This window comes from Stegodyphus dumicola, chromosome 7 (assembly GCF_044657685.1).
Source record: "Stegodyphus dumicola isolate Sdum_Otavi_A_Nest chromosome 7, ASM4465768v1".
NCBI classification, from domain to species: Eukaryota; Metazoa; Arthropoda; class Arachnida; order Araneae; family Eresidae; genus Stegodyphus; species Stegodyphus dumicola.
The window spans coordinates 189,069,197-189,091,686 of record NC_140774.1 but is presented as its reverse complement, the minus strand read 5'-3'; the positions used below and the strand labels follow the sequence as shown (position 1 = coordinate 189,091,686).

Sequence of the window (22,490 nt, the reverse complement as noted above, 5' to 3'; positions counted from 1 at the left end):
GAAATTAATTATTTAATGAAACTTAATATCATTATCTCCTGTTTAATAAATAGAAATTTGAAAATTTTTTAAATAGTTGCATTTTTAAAAATTAGTAAATTTTTTATCATGTCATAATTCACAAACTATTAATATACATACAAAATTAGATAAAATAAAATAGAAGTTCCCCCTTTTTTTCCCCTTTTACTTAATTCTGTGCAAAAGAAAACCATCGAAATCTAGTTACTAATATCTTATCTTTTATTTGTAAAATTTGTACTTGATTATATTTAAATAAAAATAATTTTAATATCTGAAATAATTAATATAAATTATTCGCTTAATATGTATTTTTAAATTTAACTAATTTTAGACCTAAAATGTTATTAATAAAAACATTATGCATTTTCCATTTAGGTATCATTCCTATTAGCAATTGAGTGTCTTGATAACATAGGAAATGGGTATTTAATGATACATGACTATTTAATTAACATGGGTTTAGGTGTTAATGTATATTAAGGATCATAGAGACATTTCTATGAAAAGTTTAGCATGTTGGTTAGAAAATATTCAAAAATTAGCTGTATTTATTAATTTTTTTCCCCAGAAGTAATTACAGGATTCTATAAAACTATATGAACTTTTTCTTTATCCCGTTTAAATTTCCTGTCTTTAATGTTAAAAGATGGTACTTAGCAGATTTTTAAATTTATTATCTGTTGAAATTTTCAGGCCCTGTTGCAACTACTGTTATGTCTCATGCTACAGTAATGCGTCTGAATTTGGACTTTCGGCAGCAGGAAGAATTATCCAGTTGTGCTCGTACTTTAGCTCTTCAGTGTGCCACTAAAGACCCTCCTAACTGTGCTTTGAATGCTTTAACCTTGTGTGAAAGTGAACCGTTTGCTTTCGAAGCTGCATACCAGATAGTGGTAGACGCAGCAACAACAAATGTAATGACTTCTTCCCAACTTTTTACTGTAGCTCGTTACATGGAACACCGTGGCTATCCCCATCGGGCTTATAAACTTGCTGTATTAGCCATGAAGGGTGTTCACCTCGCCTACAACCAGGACAATCACCCTGCCATAAATGACATCCACTGGGCTTGTGCTCTTGCCCATTCATTGGGAAAATCTGAGCTGACAAATCTTGTACCACTTCTTGTGAAAAACGTGCAATGTGCCACTGTGCTTTCTGATATACTTAGACGTTGTTCAATGGCTGCGCCAGGTATTGCCACCTTGGACGCTAAGCGACGCTGTATCAAACCTCTATCTCTGGACAAACCTCCTTTGCGTCAGCTTCTGGAGGCTGCCATATCAGCATATGTGAATACAACTCACTCCCGTCTGACGCACATAAGTCCGCGCCACTATGGTGACTTTATAGAGTTCCTGGGAAAAGCGAGAGAGACGTTCCTATTGGCGCAAGATGGCCACATTCAGTTTGCGCAATTAGTTGACAATATGAAGTCGGCATATAAAGGAAAGAAAAAGCTCATGCTACTAGTCAAGGAAAGGTTTGGCTAGCTAAATATATTAAACATTTCAGCAGCCTTGTGTTTTTCTTTTTCCCCTTTTTTGTACTACAAACTTCATTCGGGTCAATTATATTACCCGCAAAGCTGTGATTTGCTGTTTCTGTGGACAGAGAGGGCTACCTGATTTTTGGGTTTAGCCTATCTAATGTATTGTTCCAGGTGAGCAATAGGAAATCGCCTTTTGTCAGTTACTATATAAACAGATTCTGCAGGACAGAATAGAAGCTGTTATACATATAAAGTGAATAGATAATTATGACAAAAGAAATAAGGTAACATTTACTGGAATATTTAAATATCAGGTTGTGTTATATTACTTTATAACATTTCTCATATTTCTGAATTCTTTTCCTTATTTTTTTTTAATTCAGGAATGGCTAAATATCTTTAGACAGAATGGGACTTCCATTACAGAAATATGGAGGGGAACAAAAAAAGAATTAGTTAAAAATGTGATAAGAATTTTATATAAATTCATGTGTGTGTGGTAAATGTAAAACAAAAATACAAATTTTTTGATTTGATGAGATTTTATATTGAGTTCTTTTATTTGAGAAATGTATAAATAAATAAATAAACAAGTTTTTATTGTATTCTAATATTATAAGAAAGAGAAGGAAGCTATTAAATTACTGTATGTGTGTGTATGTGCTAAATGTAAAAGAAAAATTTCCTTATTATTATTATTATTTTTTTTTTAATTTGACGCAGAATATTTGATGATTGTATAATAAACATTGGCTTTTGAAACTGCATACCATCTAGTAGTGGATGCAGCAATAGCAAATGTAAAAACTTCTCAACTTTTTACAACAATTCGTTACATGGAACGGGGAAATTTTTTTTGTAATATTCTAGGAAAGGAAGAAAACTCTTTTATGATGTATGTGTGTGTATTAAATATAAAAGAATTTATAAGAATATATTATTTTTTAAAGAAACTTATAAATAAATACAGGAACAAATATATATTGGATATTCTAAAAAAAGAAAGGAAACTGTTAGCGAGTTTATAAGGGAAGGCCAAATTCTGAAAAATCTATATGTAATTTTAATTTCTATATCTTAAGTTGTGGTTAACCTCTTTTTATTCAGAGTTATTTATTACATAAACTTCAAAATAAACTGAATTAAAAAAAGTCTAACTCTTTGTGAGTAATAAAATATATTCCTGTAAATGTTGCCTTATTATGTATAACAACTTGATTGGTTTAGAAGTCTTCTGCAGACTTACTTCTCAGTGTATTTGAAAGCAAAGCAAAAGGTATGAAAAAGATAACTTAAAAGCCTTGAAATTAATTTTTCAAAATATATTTTACTCTGTTACCAGAGTTATCTTTTGAGAAGGTTTTTGTTGCATGCAAAATGCTAATTTCTACCTCACTAATATTTTCTTTTGTACAAAATACATTTTAAGTTTGTGGCCAATTCTTCAGTCAACAGTGGCAAAGAACACAAGAAACACCTATGCAAAAATGTACTTGTTGACACATTTCATACAAATATTCTTGTTCTGATGTATGTTACTTGACCATTGATGTGAATAGTTATTTTTATTAACATTGTGCTGATTTTATATTTATTTTCAAAATATTTCTCACATACTCCATTTATGCTAAAGTTTTATGTACTACTTAAAAATTTATGGTTATATTTTTGTTGAATTATTTGACTTTGAATATAAAAATATTTAGTGAGGCAAATTTGTTTGTAAACTAATTATGTATTTCTGTACATGAAATGGATTTGTGATTCAGTTTTTGTATGTATTAAAATGAGCTTCTAAAATGTGTCAAATTGAAGTTCTAAATATGCATTTTCAAATAGTAAATTTGGAATTGAAATTTGCCACATTTTTTTGTCTATATTATGTTCAGTTTATATACTGAATTGCATTTATTGTTATGTATAATAATATGAATTGCTTTGTAAATCAGTTTAAATTTATCATTGTTAAAACACTTTTTTCCAATATTAATTATAATAAAATAAAATTAAAAAAATTCTGAATTTCTGACACCAATGGTATATTAATTTATTAATTTTTAAAATTTTTATTTTATTAAATGCTCATAACATACAGTTGAACAAAAATTACAAAATTATTATAATCCAACTGAAATATATTTGTATGAGGTATGTAAACTTGTACTTTAGAACATAAATCATGTAGTTTTGCAATCAGACTATGTTTGTATATTTTTTGTAAATGTTTGTGTATTTGTAAATAGAAGCTTGTGTATTTGCATTAGGACCAAGCATAATAATGCCGTTTTAAAATTTGTATAAACACATTAATATTTTCACAAATTCTACTGACAGATGTGTTGTTTTGTTGCCTAAAAATGTTGCATTTGATTTCATATTTACTGGTAGAGAATTAAAGATTTTCCTTTTAAGAATGCACTGTTTAAAATATATCACTTGGAATTTATTTACCAATAAGATGTTTAAGTTTTAACTATATTTAGTTTAAATATGGTCAGTATTTTATTTTTCCTGAAAAGAAAGGGTACTGATAAATAACTATATAATATTTGTCTTTTGGTTAAGCTATGTAATATTTTTATTGATTTTCAAGTAGTCTGTAATGAAAAGAATTAATACTTAAAAAATTTTAAAGTATCCATGTAGCCACTGAGGCATATAATAAAAGTATTCAAATCTAGTTAAGTATGTGTGTAAAAGCACATTTTTATTAAATATAAAAATTAAGAAATTTTCAATATTGTTAATATTTTTGCATTGCAAGATTTAATATGGCAAACTTTAAATAAAGTGCCATATCTTAAATTCCAAAATTTCTATAATATGTGTTTAGATACAAACAAATGAAATTTCAGCTTTTCAGAAAATTTGGTATGATAAGTTTCTGGGCATTTTTTTAAAAATATTTATGTGTAAATAATCTATTTAACAAAAATCCATATATTTATTATATTTTGATTGAAGAAATGAAAGGTATTTTATTATTATTTATGCTATTATCTGCACATGATTCAGTGCTTCTTTACAAATCATGAATTTCTGCCAATTTTTCATTTTAGATAAATCTTTATTTTTGGGTATTTACATAGTCATTTTTTAAAATTCATTTTGAGGTTATGTAATTAACACATGCAAAGAATTAATTTGTCCTCAGCTTTTCAGACAGTGAGATCGTACCCAAAATGCAATCCTGATTTCTTTACATTTCATGCAATAAGAAGGCTTGTTTACGTAGACAAAGTATGGAACCTTAAGATGACATTCATTAGAATTTTTTTTCTTTTTTCCCACCTCCTTCTTTTCTATTTCCTTTCTCCCTTCTTTTCATCATCATCATCATCATCTTCTTCTTCTTTTTTTTTTAATGTTAGAAAGAAGAAAATAATAAGAAAAGGAAGCTACAGAGCAGAGAATTTTCATAAATCCATAGGTTCTGTTCTAGCCCCCCTTTTTTTAACTGCTAATAGTATTACTAATCCAATTACACATGTGCAGAATGTAATGAGAGAATTAGTGCAGCGACTTAATTTAGGGAAAACCTGATTGCTGGGATGTCTGTAAGCAGTATATTTATTTGATATGTATCTTTTCTTTCTGTCAAAAGTATAACAGTTATTGTGAAAATAACTTTACTAGCTGGATATGCATATTTTTTAATCATAAGATAATTTGACACATTTTTTACAAAAGAATTTCTGCTTCCTGAAAAAATTTCTTGTCACTTATCCTTTTTCATTCCACTATGTCTTTACTTTACCCTGATATTATTTTTTTGTATATATTTAAAAAATATAATAGCTCTGTATTTAATAAATACTGCTGAAATAACATTGAAGGTAGGGATATACAGGGCTGGCCATCCAAATTGCAACATAGACTTCTGTGAAGTGTGGTTCCTTCCAGAATCAGTAGCCAGAGTAACTGCCATTGTTGGAGATCACCACTGCCACACGCCTCGCATTGATTCAAAGAGACTTTGGATGTGTTCTTGGAGTACAGCAGACCAAGCAGCTTCCACACTTTGCCAAAATTGATCTGGTGTGGCAGCTTGAGATGTAATCTGGGTCAATTGTTCAGCAACAATGGACCACATGTTTTCTATCGGATCCAGAGAGCGAGCGGGCCAGGGAAGCAGTTAAATCTGGCGATTGACAAAGAACCCTTGAACAATGCGTGCCACATGTGGTCATGCATTATCCTGTTGAAATATGGCTGTGGGCAAGTCCTGAAGGTAAGGAAGGACAGCTGGCTCCAACACCTCGGAGATGTAGTGCTGGCTGTTTAAAGTACCGGCAATGCATATTAGAGGACTGCGAGAGTGATATCCAATACCGCCCCATACCATAATACTCGGTGCAGGACCAGTGTGGCTTGATACTTAATGTTAAGAAAGATCTTGTACTTAATGTTAAGAAAAGAGAACCTTTGTATTAAATTATAACTTTGTAAAATTAGAAACTGTCAAAGAAACTATTATTATTGATATTGTATATAAGGCCACTGGAAACTAGTGTCCTAGTGGTTAAGTCAATAGTGATCCTTCTGCATGGAACAGTGATCTTTAATCAGTAGTAGATTGGATTTTAGGGGTTCCCTATTTCTTGGGAACTTTTGTTTATCCCTTCAGTTAAGATTGCCTTAAATGTCAGTCTTCAGTTAATGTTTGGGGGTTGGTTTTAATTGTTGTTGTGAGTTTTGTCTTGTGAGATTGTGTCATTGAGTTTTGCGGTGTTTGTTGGCTTAAGCCCCACAGTTTAAGAATAGATTTTGGTGTGTTTCACATCCTATTCGATAAAGAAAATTGAATCTTGGATTTACCACCTTGGTTGTGCTTGTTCTTTATGTTGCATGAAAGGTTCTGTGTTGTTTTATTACTTTTGCTGTTTACTAACATTGTGAATTTATTATTTTCCTCGGTTCAGTTAAATGTGTGCTTGGAGTTGGATTTTAAGCTGGGAACCATTAGTCTTGTAATCTTTTGTTTGTTCTGTTTTCGTTATATAACCTTTTTAGTTGCCCAGAGCTTGGGCTTGGTTTCCCGGAGCTAAGATTAAACTTATGGATTATTCTAAAAATTTAGAAGAGAAAATAATAAGTGTTTTATATGATAGGATTTGAACACGGCCGGCTCATTGGCTCCGCCCTTTGTTGGTTAGCTGGGCTTGTCTCCCTAAGGTCATAAGATCGACTTCGTTGATCAGGGGGACCGGGGGCTGCACCCGTTTTAGTACCACCCCATACCATAATACCCGGTGCAGGACCAGTGTGGCGGTGCATAACGCAGCTGTTCAGCATCCTCTCTCTCCAGACTCGAATCCGACCATTGTGGTGTTGCAGGCAGAAGCGTGACTCAACAGTAAAGACAATTCATTCCATTCTGCCGTCCGCATCCTTCTTTCATCGCACCATTGGCGGTGGAGACGTCTGTGGTTCTGCGTCAATGGTAGACAAAGCAGTGGACGTCTTGCGGACAGAACACTCTGCTGTAAATGGTGTCTGGTATGCGCAGACACTGGATGATCTGTTACAGACTGAATATGCTGTGCTATGGTTCGTGATGTGACTGAGCGGTCCGTCACTGTCATGCGTACAATGCTCCTGTCATCACGTGAAGTGGAGCACTGAGGTGGATTCGATCGAACACGTCAGTCCGTCGTACCCTCCTGCATCTAATGGTCATATATCCAAATTACAGTTGTTTGTCCAACATCACTACCGATTTCCCTGAAAGATAATCCAAACTCTCGGTAGGCCACTATCCTTCCTCTCTTGAACTCGGATACCTGATCAAACGATGATCGCTGTTTACTAAGAGGCATAATTGATCGTTTTTGTGAAAAAACCACAAGAAAAACACAATTGTTGAACTTGAAATCATCAAAAACTCCAAGCCTTAAATAGCGCTTTGAAGTGGCATCACAGGCGCGCTTGATGTGCTGAAATTCTAATCATTTGCATATCTCACCTCTGCTAATGCATGTTGTAAATTTCATGTTATTTGCATGCTTTGTTCAGGGTGTTGGATTTACGGTCGCCAGCAGTGTACTTTGGTTAATTGTCTATATGCAAACAGTCCAAATTTAATGCCGGCCGAGCGGTAAAGTCGCTGAACACTGGTAGTTCGGTCCGAGGTTCAAATCCCGCGAACGGGCTGGCTGCATGGGTGTTTTCGTGGTTTTCCCCATGTGTAACGTGCATACGAGCCAGTTTCCCTTAGAAAGTCCTCCACGAAAGGCATCCCTCCCCTTTGGCAGATAGCCCTAGTGTGCTTTGCCGTAGTTAAATACACCACACCACACCACACCACCAAATTTAATGCAACAATTAGGATTTGGGTTATTTTGATTATTGCAAAGAACTCAAGAGCTATCTGACTAAGGGGTTTTCATGGAGGATATTTTAAGGGAAGCCAGCTTGTTTTCATGTTGCAGATGAGGAAAACCACAAAACTCTATGCAGCTGGCCCATTCACTGAGATCTGAACTGTGGCTGAACACCAGTTTTCAACAGTTTTGTGTAAGAGTTGAGAAGACATGACCTGATAATCTGCAAAATTCTGTACTCTGACTGTCACCAATACAGCCTTAATTGACGTTCTTGAAAAGAATTTAACTTGTCTAATTGGGTTGTTAGCAAGAAAACTATGACAAACTATGACTAAGAAATGATGGGGATCTTATCACTTCCATGCTAATTTTACTCATCTGCTCTATGTCATAAATAAATAGATCATAACAATACATGTGGGTTTTTGCTCAGGTTTGCATCTTATGTGGTCAAACTGTAATCTGCATGACTTTTGGTGTCGGGCATGTGTAAATTATTGAAATTTTGCTGTATTTAAATTTAATCATAGAAAGAAATCACATGTATTTTAGATTAAAGAAAGTGGAAAAATAACATGGAGCTTACTCTTGGAAACATTACTATAAAATAAGTAGCATTTTAACTTTTTTATACATTACTTTCTATTATCTGTACCCTTTCTTGCAGAAACTACATTATATCTGAATAATGTTACTTAAACAAAACAGATTTCATTTTTGCTAGTTTAAATGATCATGTTCAATTAAAATTTCTTATATTAAAGTTTTAAAGAAGTTGTGTTCCCTTTTAAATGCAACTACCGGTGATTTTAATGTTGCCATTTTATAACGAATGTTTGAGAATAGTCTTCTAGTTCCTTTATGTTCAAATACTCCATCTATGCAAAATATTTCATATAAAGTTTTAACCATTATTAATAGTTCATTACTGAGATTACTGTTTATGAAATTATGTATGGGAAGGAAAAGCATTTTATATGATATATTCATTTTTAATATTAAAAGAAAATTATGTATGTCTTTAAATAACATCAATGTAAAAAAAAATGTCATAGCCAGTTATGTGCTTGAGAGAAAGAAATTAAATGCACTTTTTGAAATTTTATTACAGTTTTAAGTAGTTTCCTTATTGATATCTTATTAATATCCTGTACTTTAAAAGGGTTTTAAAGGATCCATTTCTTTTAATTGGTCAGTTAATTGCAGTTTATATCTATGTTTGTTACCTATGCAGCTAAAAAGCTTTCTGAATTTTTCAGGTATTATAATCTTACACTGTTTATAAATTTTGTCTCCAGTAAATAAAAATATCAAATAAAAAAAAAATCATTCCATGCAATGCATTCCCAAATATTTCTCTGCAGGGAATACAATAACTTAATTACTGTCATATATATGTACTTGACTGTTAGATGCTGGTGAATATGAAATTAAATTTAATCACTGGCTATGACTGATTAACTATATGCAGTATAATTTTTTAAATTGTATTTGATAAGCTAAATATACTTTAAAGTTTTCATATTGTTATGCTTTATGCTCACAGATTGTTATATTCTTATCTATGCAGGATTGGAATTGTAAGTACTCTTTCTGTAACGTATTAAAGGTAAAGTTCGTCTAATTTCTTTAGAATTTCATACTCTGATTTTTTTTATAACTTATATTTGAACACTGGAAGAGTATCACTTACAATTCTGGATAAAGCAATAATTATCAACTTGATTTCAGCTGAACAACATTCTGTAGTACCAAACTACTTATATGCAATTTTATCAACTTCCTGGTAGCAAATATTCCTTCTAAGCTTAGTACAAAATATTTTTAGCACTGACAGTGTTTAAATGATGCAAAACCATTTGGCAAGCCAAGGATAATTTGTGGTACATCTTGGAGCAAAATGATCATAATCTGTTTGCTGAATTGTAGTCATATATGTCTCACAGTTTTTGCCTGTCAAAGTCATGCCTTCGAATCATTTGTAAAAACTTGTCAGTATTTATGAAACTAATTATTCATAAAAATATGTTGCTTAATAAGTAAAACATTGCGTAATGTAGGTGTCAAATGATTTTTGTAATAATTTGAGCATTTTATAAGCAATACTGATAATAAATGGAAGCAAAATTTAGAAATTGTTGATATTCAGTAGGAAAGCGTACTCCTTTCTTTATACCGTTATAAATAATTATGTTCTGATTTAATTTTTAAAATGCAGTGTCAGAGACAGAAGTGAAAATTTATTTCATTTTATTTTTTGGAGTAAATATAAAGTTAAAATATTTTTTTTTAAAGCATTATATTTATTATCTAGCCTTATGTAGAAATTTGTACAGATGTAGTCTTTGATTTTATGTTGGAATTACAAGATGAAACATTCTGAATTCCTCATGTCTTTTTTATGAAGAACTAAGATACTATTTTGTCATATGTTCTTCATCTAATGATACCTAACATGATAATCATTTAGATCTGGAGAAAGAAAATAAAAGGCTCAAAATTTAATATTTGTCCTACTGAAATATAAATTATGATAGCAAAAATTCATTCTTATAATTTTCTTTTTTGGAAATGCTGTTTGGTTTTTAAGTCATTTGATAACTGAACTTCGGACATAATTAAAAAGAAATTCCATAGTGAAACTTTTAAAATATATCAGAAAATTAAATGACTGGATTTTATTGTTAGGAAATAACTGCATATCTATGAAGTTGAACAAGTTAATTGGGGGTTGCATTCTAATTTGTAATATACAGTTTATTTCAGTAATTTCAAAATATATTTCCATTACACTATATTATCTAAGCCTTCAGGTCAATTTATAGAGAAAGAGCACTTAATTATTTTGTTACTAATATCACATACCATTATGCAACAGAATATGTAATAGTCTAGAATTATTAACTGTCATGATATGAATTCTAGATCTTACTGATTTTTTAAAAAGTGCTGACAAAGGTATTAGTCTTTTATGTTAATCACATATTAGATTGTTAATTCACAATGCTATTGTTTTTAAGCAATTTTAGTAATTAATTCCGTTGGTACTTTTTGGGTTGAGATATTTATTGTTGTAGTACTTGTTATAAGTTCTTATTCAAAATGCATGGGCAAATTATCAAAAATCTGTACATATTATCATATTTAAAGCTGGTTAGCACATTTCAGTTGTATAAGGATATAGAATTTTGCAACCCCCCCAGAAGTAATATAGAGTTGTGCCTTTTTTTTTCTTTTGCTAGATTACATTATATGCAATTTAAATATAAGGCTCAAAAAAGGTAAAAAATTAATTTAGTACATTTCGGGATAACTCCTTTTCAGCAAATTATTACTATGTTTAAAACTGCCTTTTCTTTAAATGAAAAGAGTTTATTACAGTGTGCCTCAAATATATTATCATGAAATATCTTTAACAATATATAACTGATATGTATTTATAATATTTTATTTCTAGGCAAATTTGTGTTTCCAAATTTCACCTTCAGCATTAAGGTATTGATCATAAAAATAATGTATGAAGCCAATGATATATATACAGATATATATATATACACACATATACTTTTTTGTTTTTAAGAATTAGTTCTTATTTTGTAAAACTTTCCTTCTCGCTACCTCATTTTTTATAGTCTGTCATCATTCAGATATCACCATATTTGTTTGATATGTAGAAAAGAATGCTTCTTGGTATTTAACAATAACCATTATATCATCTCTAATATTTGTACATAAGTTCCTGTATAAAATACTTAAAAAGATATAAAAAATTGATATATGCCAATAGCAACTGCATATATATTCATATGCCAATAGCAACTGCATATATATATATTCTGAAATATGAAACTGTGTACTAGTTTGTTAAAATTTTTTTTTATTAGTATTTGACATGCTTTTGTTTCTTTGCTCGTATGAAACATTTTGTGCAGAAAAAATTTGCATTTTATATTTAATGCTCTTTTTTTGTCTCTAAAAATGTAAAAGAATAGGAATTTTATATTTACTCATTTTGTTAATGCTTGAACACATTATGCTGTTAATGTCCTAAATTTCTTCCCCCTTTTTTATATAAGAAACAAACTCTGTGATTATTTGTTAACTGTCTTTTGTTAAGATGTGATTATAATGATTTGTATAACACTTTTACGTACATATTTACCTTTGTATAGTTAAAATACAAAAAGTATGTCTTCTATTTGTTCAAATACACTGTTTCCAAAAGTATTTAAATCTGATCTAAGACAAGACACTTTGTTATATACATTGCAAGGACAAATTAGTGAAAGACTTCTATCATTCATTTGAAGGAGAGCACGACTGTTTTTGTGACTTATGTGTTGGTCCTTCCATTCATATCAGCTAATATTGTGCAAGTCCAGTGCTATGTACATAGTGTGAAGTACTCTATGCAATGGAAATGCATTGTCTATATGAATATGTTTTTTAGAACTGAAGTCAATCATCGTTTTCATAAGCTTAAGTTTTATTTCCCCCCTTGCTTTGTTAATGTCTGTCAAGGACTGCTAAGATGTTCTGTTAAATATATGCTTTGAAGGATTTTGAAACAGCATGCAAGTTATTTATGAGGTATATTATACTGCCATTCTTCATATGTAGGCTTATATGAAAGATTTATGATAAGTATATGAAAACAAATATCATTTGTTTTAATATTAGCCAAGGGCTGAAGATATGTATTGATTATATGTCATAAATTATTTGAAAGAAATAATGAACTTTATAAATGAATTAAAAAAAAACTCTCCTTTCAGATCAAGGAACACATTCAAGTATTCAACTTGCAAATAATTTACAAGACTATGAATTGCAGATTTATGTTTACCAAAACGAAATTAATGAGTTTTAAAATTAACTGCCTTGTCAAGTTGAGGTAGTAGTTTGATATCATATATCTATCAGTGTTACAATATAGTAAAATGATCATTCATCTTATAAGGTATTTGTCCCACTTCTTAGCATGCCTTCGTGGTGTAGTGGTCAGCATGCTCGGCACGTATTCAAGAGGTCCGTGGTTCGAGTCCCGGCGAGAGCATTGCTGATTTTTCATCTCTCGTGCTTTGGTCTAACCTAATGTCTCTACAATCTGCATTCAGTTTTTTTAATGTAGTGCACTAATTCATATAATGTAGTACCATGATTGAATATAAGTAATGAATTCTGAGTTCAATACATGTAGATTTCAAGTTTTCTTCAGTGTATTATTTAGGCATTAAAATGAGTCATTTGACATATCAAGACCATTACACTGATAGTATTTTTCTGCAAAGGAATACAAAATATTTTTGTAAATATTTGTGAAGTAAAACACTTTGATTTTGAGGATTCAAATTTTTATTTCAATTAAATATAATTAAATTAGCTTAAAAATCATTAGTAATAAAAGCTAAAAAATTTTATATATGTATTTATTTATTTGTCACATTGTAAAATATTATAATTTATTTTGTGTAAAATTTATAATTCTTCATTAATTGATTTTACTGATACGTAAACTAAAATAATTTATTCATAAAATATTTTAAAATCGTATAATTCAATATAATGTATTATATAAAGAGGTTGTAAAATTAATAACAGAATACTTATTATCATTGGGTAATATCTTTTTATTATACAAAGAATTCTCAAATACAAAGGGGGGAAAAATTTAATGCATTTATGTAAATTTGGTTTTTTGGCATTCAGATAGAAGCACAAGTGGATTTGGATATTCACCTCTTTCTTTAAATGTCAAAAATAACTTTTAATGAAAATTCAAATAAAAAAAGATATATTGTAATGCAGCAAATACACTATTACCTGTTTAGGTTTTTTCATGTATCACCTATTCAAAATAGCCTATATTTACATGAAATACATATATTGTTGCATATTATGAATCTTGCGGGAAAATTATACGATTTTACCTCCCCTTTTGTTTGAATACATTACATAAGGAAAAAATATCTATTAAGAATTGCTAGTGCACAGTCAGATTCAAATTTGCTTTGCGATGATCCAAACATAAAATAATTTATTTTCATGAAATTTTAATAGAAAAAAAAAATCATCAAAACCAGGAGAAAAATAATTTTTAAATTTTTGTTGGTGGGGTTGTAAGCAATGAAAATAATAATAGAAAAATTTATTTTCTTATTCTAAACACCTTTTTCTTTTTAAGTTTTATTTCTCTGGTATTATTGTTGTACTGCATTGATCTAGTAAACTAAATTTTTGAAATTATTCCTGAATGAAAAAATTGCTCAAATTAGCTCTAACATTCCACGTTTCTTAAAAAAATTTTTTTTTTTAAAGCTTGGTAGATCTAGTGGAAACCACTCTGTTATAAAATGACTGCATTTTTATTTAAAGTTTGATCAATGTAAATGGAGAATGCATGAAATGAATGAATGAATTTTTACCAAACTGCGCCATGGGTTTATACTTTTTAAGTTATTTGTTAAGTAAGGATAAGTGAAGGTACTTTTTACTAGAACAGCCTTAGCAGTCCTTGTTTCATGTAATTTGTTTATATGCTTGTTTTTCATCATTCATTGTTCCATAGTTTCGATATGTATAATTGTTGATCACTTTTTGAAAAGTCCCACCTTATGTTGTGTATGTCTTTGTTATGATATTTAATTCTATTTATTCTGGAACAAAGTGTTATTTAACGTCCTTCATTCATTAAAAAAATCATCTGTAATTAAAAATAAAGGCCAGTTTTAGTGTTGTTTTGTCTCTTGTCAATATATTACTTCATTAAATTGTAAAGCAAAGATTTATTTCAATAAATTCTATTAACCACTATGCATAACAACAGGACTGGTTTGAGGAATATTGGGTAGCCCTTCATGGACTACCCTTTAAAATTTTATTTAGAGGTTCCTTCTTAAGATTATTTTTTATACGTCTAAATATAATATTATATAATTTTTCAACACCAATTATATCATTCTGGAGGGGGGGGGAAGAAATTACTTGCAATTGTCTGACTTTTTTTAATATTAATGGTTTTATAAATGTTTAGCAGCATGTCTTTTTGTTTTTCTTAAACAAGTAAATTAAATATGTATTAAAAAGTCTTATGAAATATTTTCTGCGTTAATTAAGGTATATAATAATTTCAGTGAAACAAACCTCAGATATGTAGCATATTTTCTTTTAATTCTGAATTATAAGATATTTATTAATATCGGTGCAAAAAATATAGAATACACACACACACACAAAAAGGGCTGACCCCAATTTATTATATTTTTGTATGCATTTTTAATTTTGCTTCTTTCTTGAATTCACAATTTAAAGTATACAATCTGTGTTTTTAATCACTTTTGATAATTAACATAAGCTTATCTTGTTTCTTCATAATTTTGTTATATGAACGTAATATTACATAATTTTGTCCTATTTCCTCTTTAGATGTTTCCTCCCACCCCAAGATACACACTTAAATTTCTTTATTTCTTGTCTTATTTATTTATTTATTTATTTTTTGTCAGTAAATACCTTACTGAATTCTCAATGTACAAACTGCTTTTTTGCAGCTGTTTTAGAGATATGCTTTGCTATTCTTTCCTCACTGAAGATCATAAGTATCTGCTGGCCTCAGGCACCAATGCATTGATTGACATTGGCCAGGATCATACTTTTGGCTCTTGAGTGGTTGTGTGTGTGTGAGGGAGGGGCCAGCATTACCCATTTTGCAGCCTTGGTGCAGTCTATGCATCCTAAATTCTGCTGCCTCCCTAGATTCTAAAAACTTTTCACTGCCCACTGCCTCTCCTAAATTCTAAAAATTCCATCAATCTTGAATTTTTGTTCTCTAAATTCTGATACTATGTGGCAGCATGCATTTTGGCACTGAGCTTGTTGAGAGTTAGCAATTTTGTATCTGACATAGCAATAACTGAAATCCCAATGTTGCTAAATCTAAACTAATAATCTGCAATCTAGAAATTTCCAAAATCGGCAAAGTCCTGATTATTTCGGATTTTGTGCTATATATATCAAGGGGGGGGGTAAACTTCATGTTCAAACATCTGGTAGCTAACTGCTAAAATGGACAACATTTGTGAAGCATCCACAAGCAAATATAACTTTTAAAGATTTTCTTTACAGAATTGTTTGATGGATATACTACAATCTTTTTATAAGTTTTTGGGATTAACTTTATTAAGTTTTTTAATAACAAGAAATGGAATAAAATAATTGCATTTGGGTATTGATCAGTTTTAAGTTTAAAAATTTTGTAAAAAGAAATGTAATTTTTTTTACAGTTTTAGATTATTATATTTTATCTGCATAAGAGCTGCACACAGCTAATGAGGAGTCCTGTGACCATCCCTGGTGTATAATCATCGACAAAAAAAAGTTTGATGTTCAAGAGTAGAAAATTAAGAGACTTGAAAATGGCTAAGAAAAGAAAACAGTGTAAAAATTGATTAAAAAATATGCTGCGTGCATAGGAGTTCATAAATACTGAAGAGAAATTTATTGATTAATGTTAGAAATATATATTTGTTATAAATATTAGAAATTCTAAAATACATTGATAAACAGATAACTCTGTTGAAGTTCTGATGAAGACTCTGCTGATAGAAAATTAATTATTTTGGATGATGAAAAGTATTTTTGCAATTTCCATAAATAGCAGAAATGTTGGATTTTATAGCAAGGTCATTCAGAAAATTGAGTACTTATGTGTTATCCTATCGATCTTGAAATTATCATCAAACAGCATGATATTTGCTAGTTATGGGTAAGTGTAATGTCACAATGCACTCATAATATCTGTGCTTTTGTTACCCCAGTAAGCCACATTTTGTTTTTATAAACAAGGACATAAATTAGCTGTTATTGCTGTATTTTTCTTGCATTTCAAAGAAGTGAATAAAATTTAGGAGCTGCTTTCTGTAGAATAGCAACCACTGATTATTTTCAAAGTTATGGGATTCTGTCATAAAAAAGTGTATTAAAGAACACAATATTGTCAACAGAACAGTAATAGATAGGAACAATTATATGAGTGAAGTTTCTACTCGAACCATTCTAAAGAGAGTTTCTGGTAAAATCAGAAAGCCTAACAAAATAGTGGAAATCAATGATAAACATTTTCTGAAGTTAAAAAATGAAGCATGTTAAATACTGATTTGTTTCATTAAAAAGGAAGAGTAAGTTATTTGAGAATTTTACAGGAATGATCTCTGTCAACTTTCACAGTCGACAGAATAATACGCAAGCAATGAAAATTTTAAACAGTATGAAATTTACCACAAATGAGATTTTAAATGAAACTATTCATATGATATACTTTGTCTGAAGCTCGTATTATTCAGCTTCTTATTGGCAAAGAAGCAGAAAATAATGGATCTCATAATCAATAATGTTTCCCTAAATTGGTCTAATTTATTGAAAGGGCCCACCAGCGGCCGAGCGGTAAAATCGCTGAACACTGCTAGTTCGGTCCGAGGTTCAAATCCCACAAACAGGCTAACTGCATGGGCATTTTAGTGGTTTTCCCCATGTGTAACGTGTATATAAAATAGTTTCCCTTAGAAAGTCCTCTACGAAGGACCCTCTCCTTAGATAGATAGCCCTCGAGGCTTTGCCGTAATAACCTAAATCTATTTTATTAAAGGAAAGCATAAGGATCAAGATGTAATATTCCAGTTAGAATTAGAAGTATGATGACAAATTAGAAGTAAATGGACTATGCACAAATATTGACCGATTGGATAAAAAAGCATAACATTATTTTTTGTTACTAATATGATACACTCCTGAAATTAAGTCAATTTGTGTACAAGATTAACTGAGCAACTCCCTTCCCCACCAAAAAAAAAAAAAAAAAAAAAAAAAAAAAAAAAAAAAAAATTTTTTTTGCAAATTATTTTAAAAAATGTAAATCAATTTTGAGTTATTCAAATATAGGATTATGCATTGCCTCATTTATTTTACAATAAGTAATTTAATTCTAATAAAAATATTCAACAAAATTTTTAAAGAATTTATTACAGATAACGTAATACAGATAAAAAAATAGAAATCTGGGTTACAAACTTAAAATACAGTATTTCATGAGTATTTCCCCCTTTTTTTCTACAAATTTCATATGAAAATCAAGTAGGGAAAATTACCCAAATAATTTAATTTCTGAAGGATGTATTTGCAGTCAGAACATAATGAATTTAAAAGTATTGATGGATAAACTATCAAAATATTATTTATGTAGATCAGATCAACATTCTGATGAGAATACATAGTAATGTTAACATTACAATAGCTAATAAGATATTTTGCTTTCTACTTCACTGTACTTTAATTCTCACTCTTATTTTCCATGGCTATTCCTCAGGCCTTCTATCATTCAGTGCTGCTGGAATTTTTGTTTGTGTCATCTGCTACAGCTTGCAAGTCATCACCATTCAATGTACCTGCTAGCACACTAGTGGCCTAATGGTAAAGTTGCTAAACACTGGCTACCTGCATGGTCATTTTTGTGTTGTTCCCCATGTGAGCCAGTTTCCCTTAGAAAGTCCTCCTTGATGGCATCCCTATCCTTAGGCAGATAGCCCTCGAGGCTTTGCTGTATTCTATGCGCCAATCCAAACCACTGTACTTGCTCTCATGCAGTGATTTCCAGAACCATTAAGAGCATTAGATAGTCTATTTTCTTGAAGCTCTTCATTATAATTGTCATCACTTCATCAGTCACTGCCTCATAAAAAATCTACAAGCAAATAAAAAATGATCACTACATGGGAGAATCCATTTCTAAATGCCTTCAAAAAGGGAAAAATTCTGCAAATAATTAAAAAATTTTCAAAACCTTGCGTTAAAAAGCTAGGCAGAAAAATATGTGATTACATGCATTAGCCATGTAATGTTACAGAACTACATATATGCATGCATCATATAGTGTGTAATGCATACTTATGTGGCTATATAAAAGTATTTTGCTAAAGTTAACTATCAAATATAGGCCAAATTTAGCAATTTCATTATTTGATAATGATTTTATTTTGCTAACCTTACTTTCGTTGTTCCAGTGTAATATGCCAATTTTGTGGAATTCCGTGATATTTTTTTTAGCAAAAAGGATCACTGTGTATGCGAAAAGAACGAGAGTGAAAAAAAATTACAGGATTTCTTGATAAACGTAAGTGAGTAGTGCCAAGGTTGTACATGATACCAAATATATATAATTCTCTGTTTTTTTTTTTTTTTTTATTTTTTTAGCACAAGCATACTGATGCGTATATGTTATGGTGAAACACCTAAATCTGGAGAATGTCGACTTTCACCGGTGAATGTCAACATTCACATAGTCACTTGGTGTATGTCCGAAATATTTTCCAAATACTCTTATTTCTGACTTACACCGGTAAATGTCGACATTCACCATGTACTAATGGTGAATGTTAAACATAAAAGAATATTATATTTCCTTCTCCGTAATTCATTCGCAAAAAAACGTACTTGAGACTCAGAATAAGAACTTAAGAACATAAGAACTTAAAACACACAGTACATTCAAAATGAGAAAGGAAAATAATAGAAGTTATAAACTTTATCAAATTATGTGATTCAAATCTTATTTATTGCAACAACTTAAACTATTATGACACTTTGAATTGCACAAGAGGCCCTTGCTTTTACAACTGCATTTATTTGTGGAACACTTCCTTTTGGAATGGCAGCGTGTACATATACTCCTCTCTTTTTGACCTACACCAGAGTATATCTGTGATTGTCGACATACACCGGTGAGGGTCCAAATGTACAAGAATGTAAAGAAATATTCGATCTTTCACTGACGTATTTGGTGAATGTTGACATTCTGTCTCCAATTTTGGTCTTTCACGGTAACATATATAAAAAAGAAGATGGTGCGAAAAAAATTTGCAGGATGATTTCTTGAAAAATATAAGTGCTTATTTTTTTTAATGTATCATATAATCCTTATTTAGTAATTACAATTTTTATTTTAAGCTGCAAAAGTGTGTTTCTTATTGGTGTGTTAATAATGTTTGCTGGACAAATATCGATAGTTTTGTGATTTTTTAAAAAAAGTCATACATGATAAGTAACTTTTAGCAATTATTTATTATACAAAGAATATGTCAAAGAATATTACTATTTTATTAATATTGCACTCTTTCCTTCCAAAAAAGTCCTAATCTCATAATCATGAAATGGTTTATATGCATGGACATACCTTTAATCCAAACATAGCAGCACTTTTCATCTGTCACTCAAGCCACTTTTGTATGCTTCCTCTTGTTTCCTATTCAGGCAATAGTACAACATTATATACATTACTAAGCCTTTTTGTTTTATGCAACATACAATCACAGTTGTCCAATAACTTCTTTTTTAAACGAAGAATTTTAAAGAATTCCAATGGAAAACAAAAAATTCACATTTTTTAAAAATATTTTACTGCTTCAATTTCATTTATTGATCTAAACCTGCGATATTTTACTAATTAATTTAAATTTTAATTAAATATATGAATGAACAGGGTAAAAAGCTTTCTACAAATTATATGGACTATTTGTTGTAGTGATAAATCATGAAAATTTGAGAATGTTAAATATTATGAATCGAAAGTATTTGCCTTCTTGTAAGTTAAATGAAAAAACATTCCGACTAAAAAGATATTACATATTTTTATTCCTATATTATTTTTAAATAATAAATAAAAATTATAATTTTTTCTTAAAAAAATTATGTACATTATTTAAATTATATATATATATTTTTAAAATGGTGAAATCTAAGGGTTACAAAGAAGATTCCATATCTTGTGTATAGCACACATAAGCAAACATTTAAAATATTACATTAGATATTGCCATAGTTTTTATGCCATGATTCTACATAGTTATATAAAAAAACATAAGAGGTAAATAAAATTGCTACCAAAAAGACACCATTATAGTTCAGAATAAAGGCTACAGAAATAGAAGATTGCTACAAATAATTATACTAACTTTTAGTCCATTTTAAATAAAAACGAAAACACTATAACTTGCACAATTCATAAATCTTTAATTCATAAAGATTGAAACAACACTAAACTGATTAATATTTAATTGCAACAATAAGCTCTGAAAATGAGAAGTTCAGATATTGGATTTAAATAAATTTCCGCTTGAGAAGAAATAAATAAAGCTGTTCCAGGATGTAATAATTGTTCTTCACTTTTATGCTTATAAGTAGCTTCACCAGATACTACCAACAATATAGAAGCAGATGCAAGAACTTTTAACGCATAAGCTTTATAATCTGATGACAATGATATTTTATCAATGGTAAATTCTTCTACCGGAGGGTTATATGTTTTCACTAGTGGATCATTAGAATTAACAGTTGACTGAAATATGTTTTCATTTCCTGGCTTACAGTTGTAAGTTAATATGTCACATAATGTATAAACATCTCTAAATTTAGGAGTTAAACCAGCTCTTACAACATTGTCAGAACATGCCATGCATTCAATACAGTCACCATAGAGATAAGCATGTGGTTCATTTGCAGCAAGAAATACAGCTTCGCCACATTTTAATTTTAAATAATTAAGAAAAAATATGCAAAATAAACCAATGTCACCCGGATATTCATCAGAAACTCTCAGAAATAAATTAGAAACTGATTTGCATAGGTCACCATGATATTTATCCAATTTAAAATTCTGTACAACTTCAGACAATAAAGGTTGATATATCTCTGCTGGACAAGTCATTAGAGCACGAAATAGACTCTTAAACGTATCACGATTTTCAGTTTTTAAAAATTCACTAATTATTTCTTTTCCTACAACTTTCTGTATTTCAGGAATTTCTTTCAAGAATATCATAATTTCACTGATAGGCCGAAAACCACACAGAGCCTCAAAATCTGTCAAAGCAATAGCCATTTCAGGTTTATGATTATCATCAGGATAACAATCAGGATTTTGTTTAAAAAGTTTTACAGCAGTTTGCTTATCTGGATGTGCTTGAATAGACAGCGATTTATTCACAGAAAGAACTTTAAAAAGGAAGGGCAGACCCTTCGTTTTATCGAACAAGTTTGTGATATTCTGTCCAAGGCATTCTGGATGATCTGATATCCAATCCATAAGTGTCATTCCTCCCAGAGATGGAATAACAGAAGGGCCGGAAGGATGAGTGCCTAACCACAGTTCTGCATAAGGAGCTACATCATTCACTTTGAAATCACTGAATGCAGATTTATACAATTTACAAGCAAAACTGTTAAGACCAATTTTTCCCCAATCGTAGTTCTTCAGAACACCCTGAATCTTAAATACTGCAGACATACTAACGCTAAAGTTCAGTGCAATGAAATATCAGATACAATTGGATATAAAGACAGATGAAGGATATTACTGTAAATGAAGTAGTTGACTTTGAGCACCTAAGGGTTAAAAGATCGAAAATTGTCACGAATTACTTTCTTCCTGGTATTAAAAAAAAAAAAAAACAAAAAAAAAAAAAAAAAAAAAAAAAAAAAAAATCCTCTGTTTACGTCGAATGTCAAACACATCAAGTCTTTTTACCCGCTACACAAAATATTAAGACGTAAAGCGAAAGAAAAGAATGTATAGGCAAAAGCAATTATTGTGAACATGTTGG

General features: G+C 30.1%; 2 protein-coding genes across 3 annotated transcripts in view; one reads left to right on the top strand and one right to left on the bottom strand.

Moving 5' to 3' along the window:
• LOC118189626 (zinc finger SWIM domain-containing protein 6-like) overlaps nt 1-14,578 on the top strand; it is a 247,508-nt gene extending 232,930 nt beyond the window's left edge. Inside the window, exon 16 of the mRNA XM_085821174.1 lies at nt 718-14,578. Within this exon, the coding sequence (XP_085677300.1) occupies nt 718-1,517 (800 nt within the window). The 3' untranslated portion in view covers nt 1,518-14,578. The remainder of the gene's footprint in view (nt 1-717) is intronic.
• A 3,262-nt stretch (nt 14,579-17,840) lies between these two features.
• Nucleotides 17,841-22,339, bottom strand: Mpi (mannose phosphate isomerase). Of its 2 annotated transcripts, XM_085821175.1 has the most exons (3): nt 20,844-22,339; nt 20,066-20,134; nt 17,841-18,577 (listed from the first exon to the last, which is right to left on the bottom strand). In XM_085821175.1, exon 1 carries the CDS (start codon nt 22,172-22,174, stop codon nt 20,942-20,944), a length of 1,233 nt encoding a protein of 410 aa, XP_085677301.1. In that variant the 5' UTR covers nt 22,175-22,339; the 3' UTR covers nt 17,841-18,577; nt 20,066-20,134; nt 20,844-20,941. The 2 variants fall into 2 exon arrangements, with proteins under 2 accessions (XP_085677301.1, XP_035216176.1); XM_035360285.2 differs by having other exon boundaries at nt 20,066-22,338.
• Between the last annotated feature and the right edge of the window lie 151 nt (nt 22,340-22,490).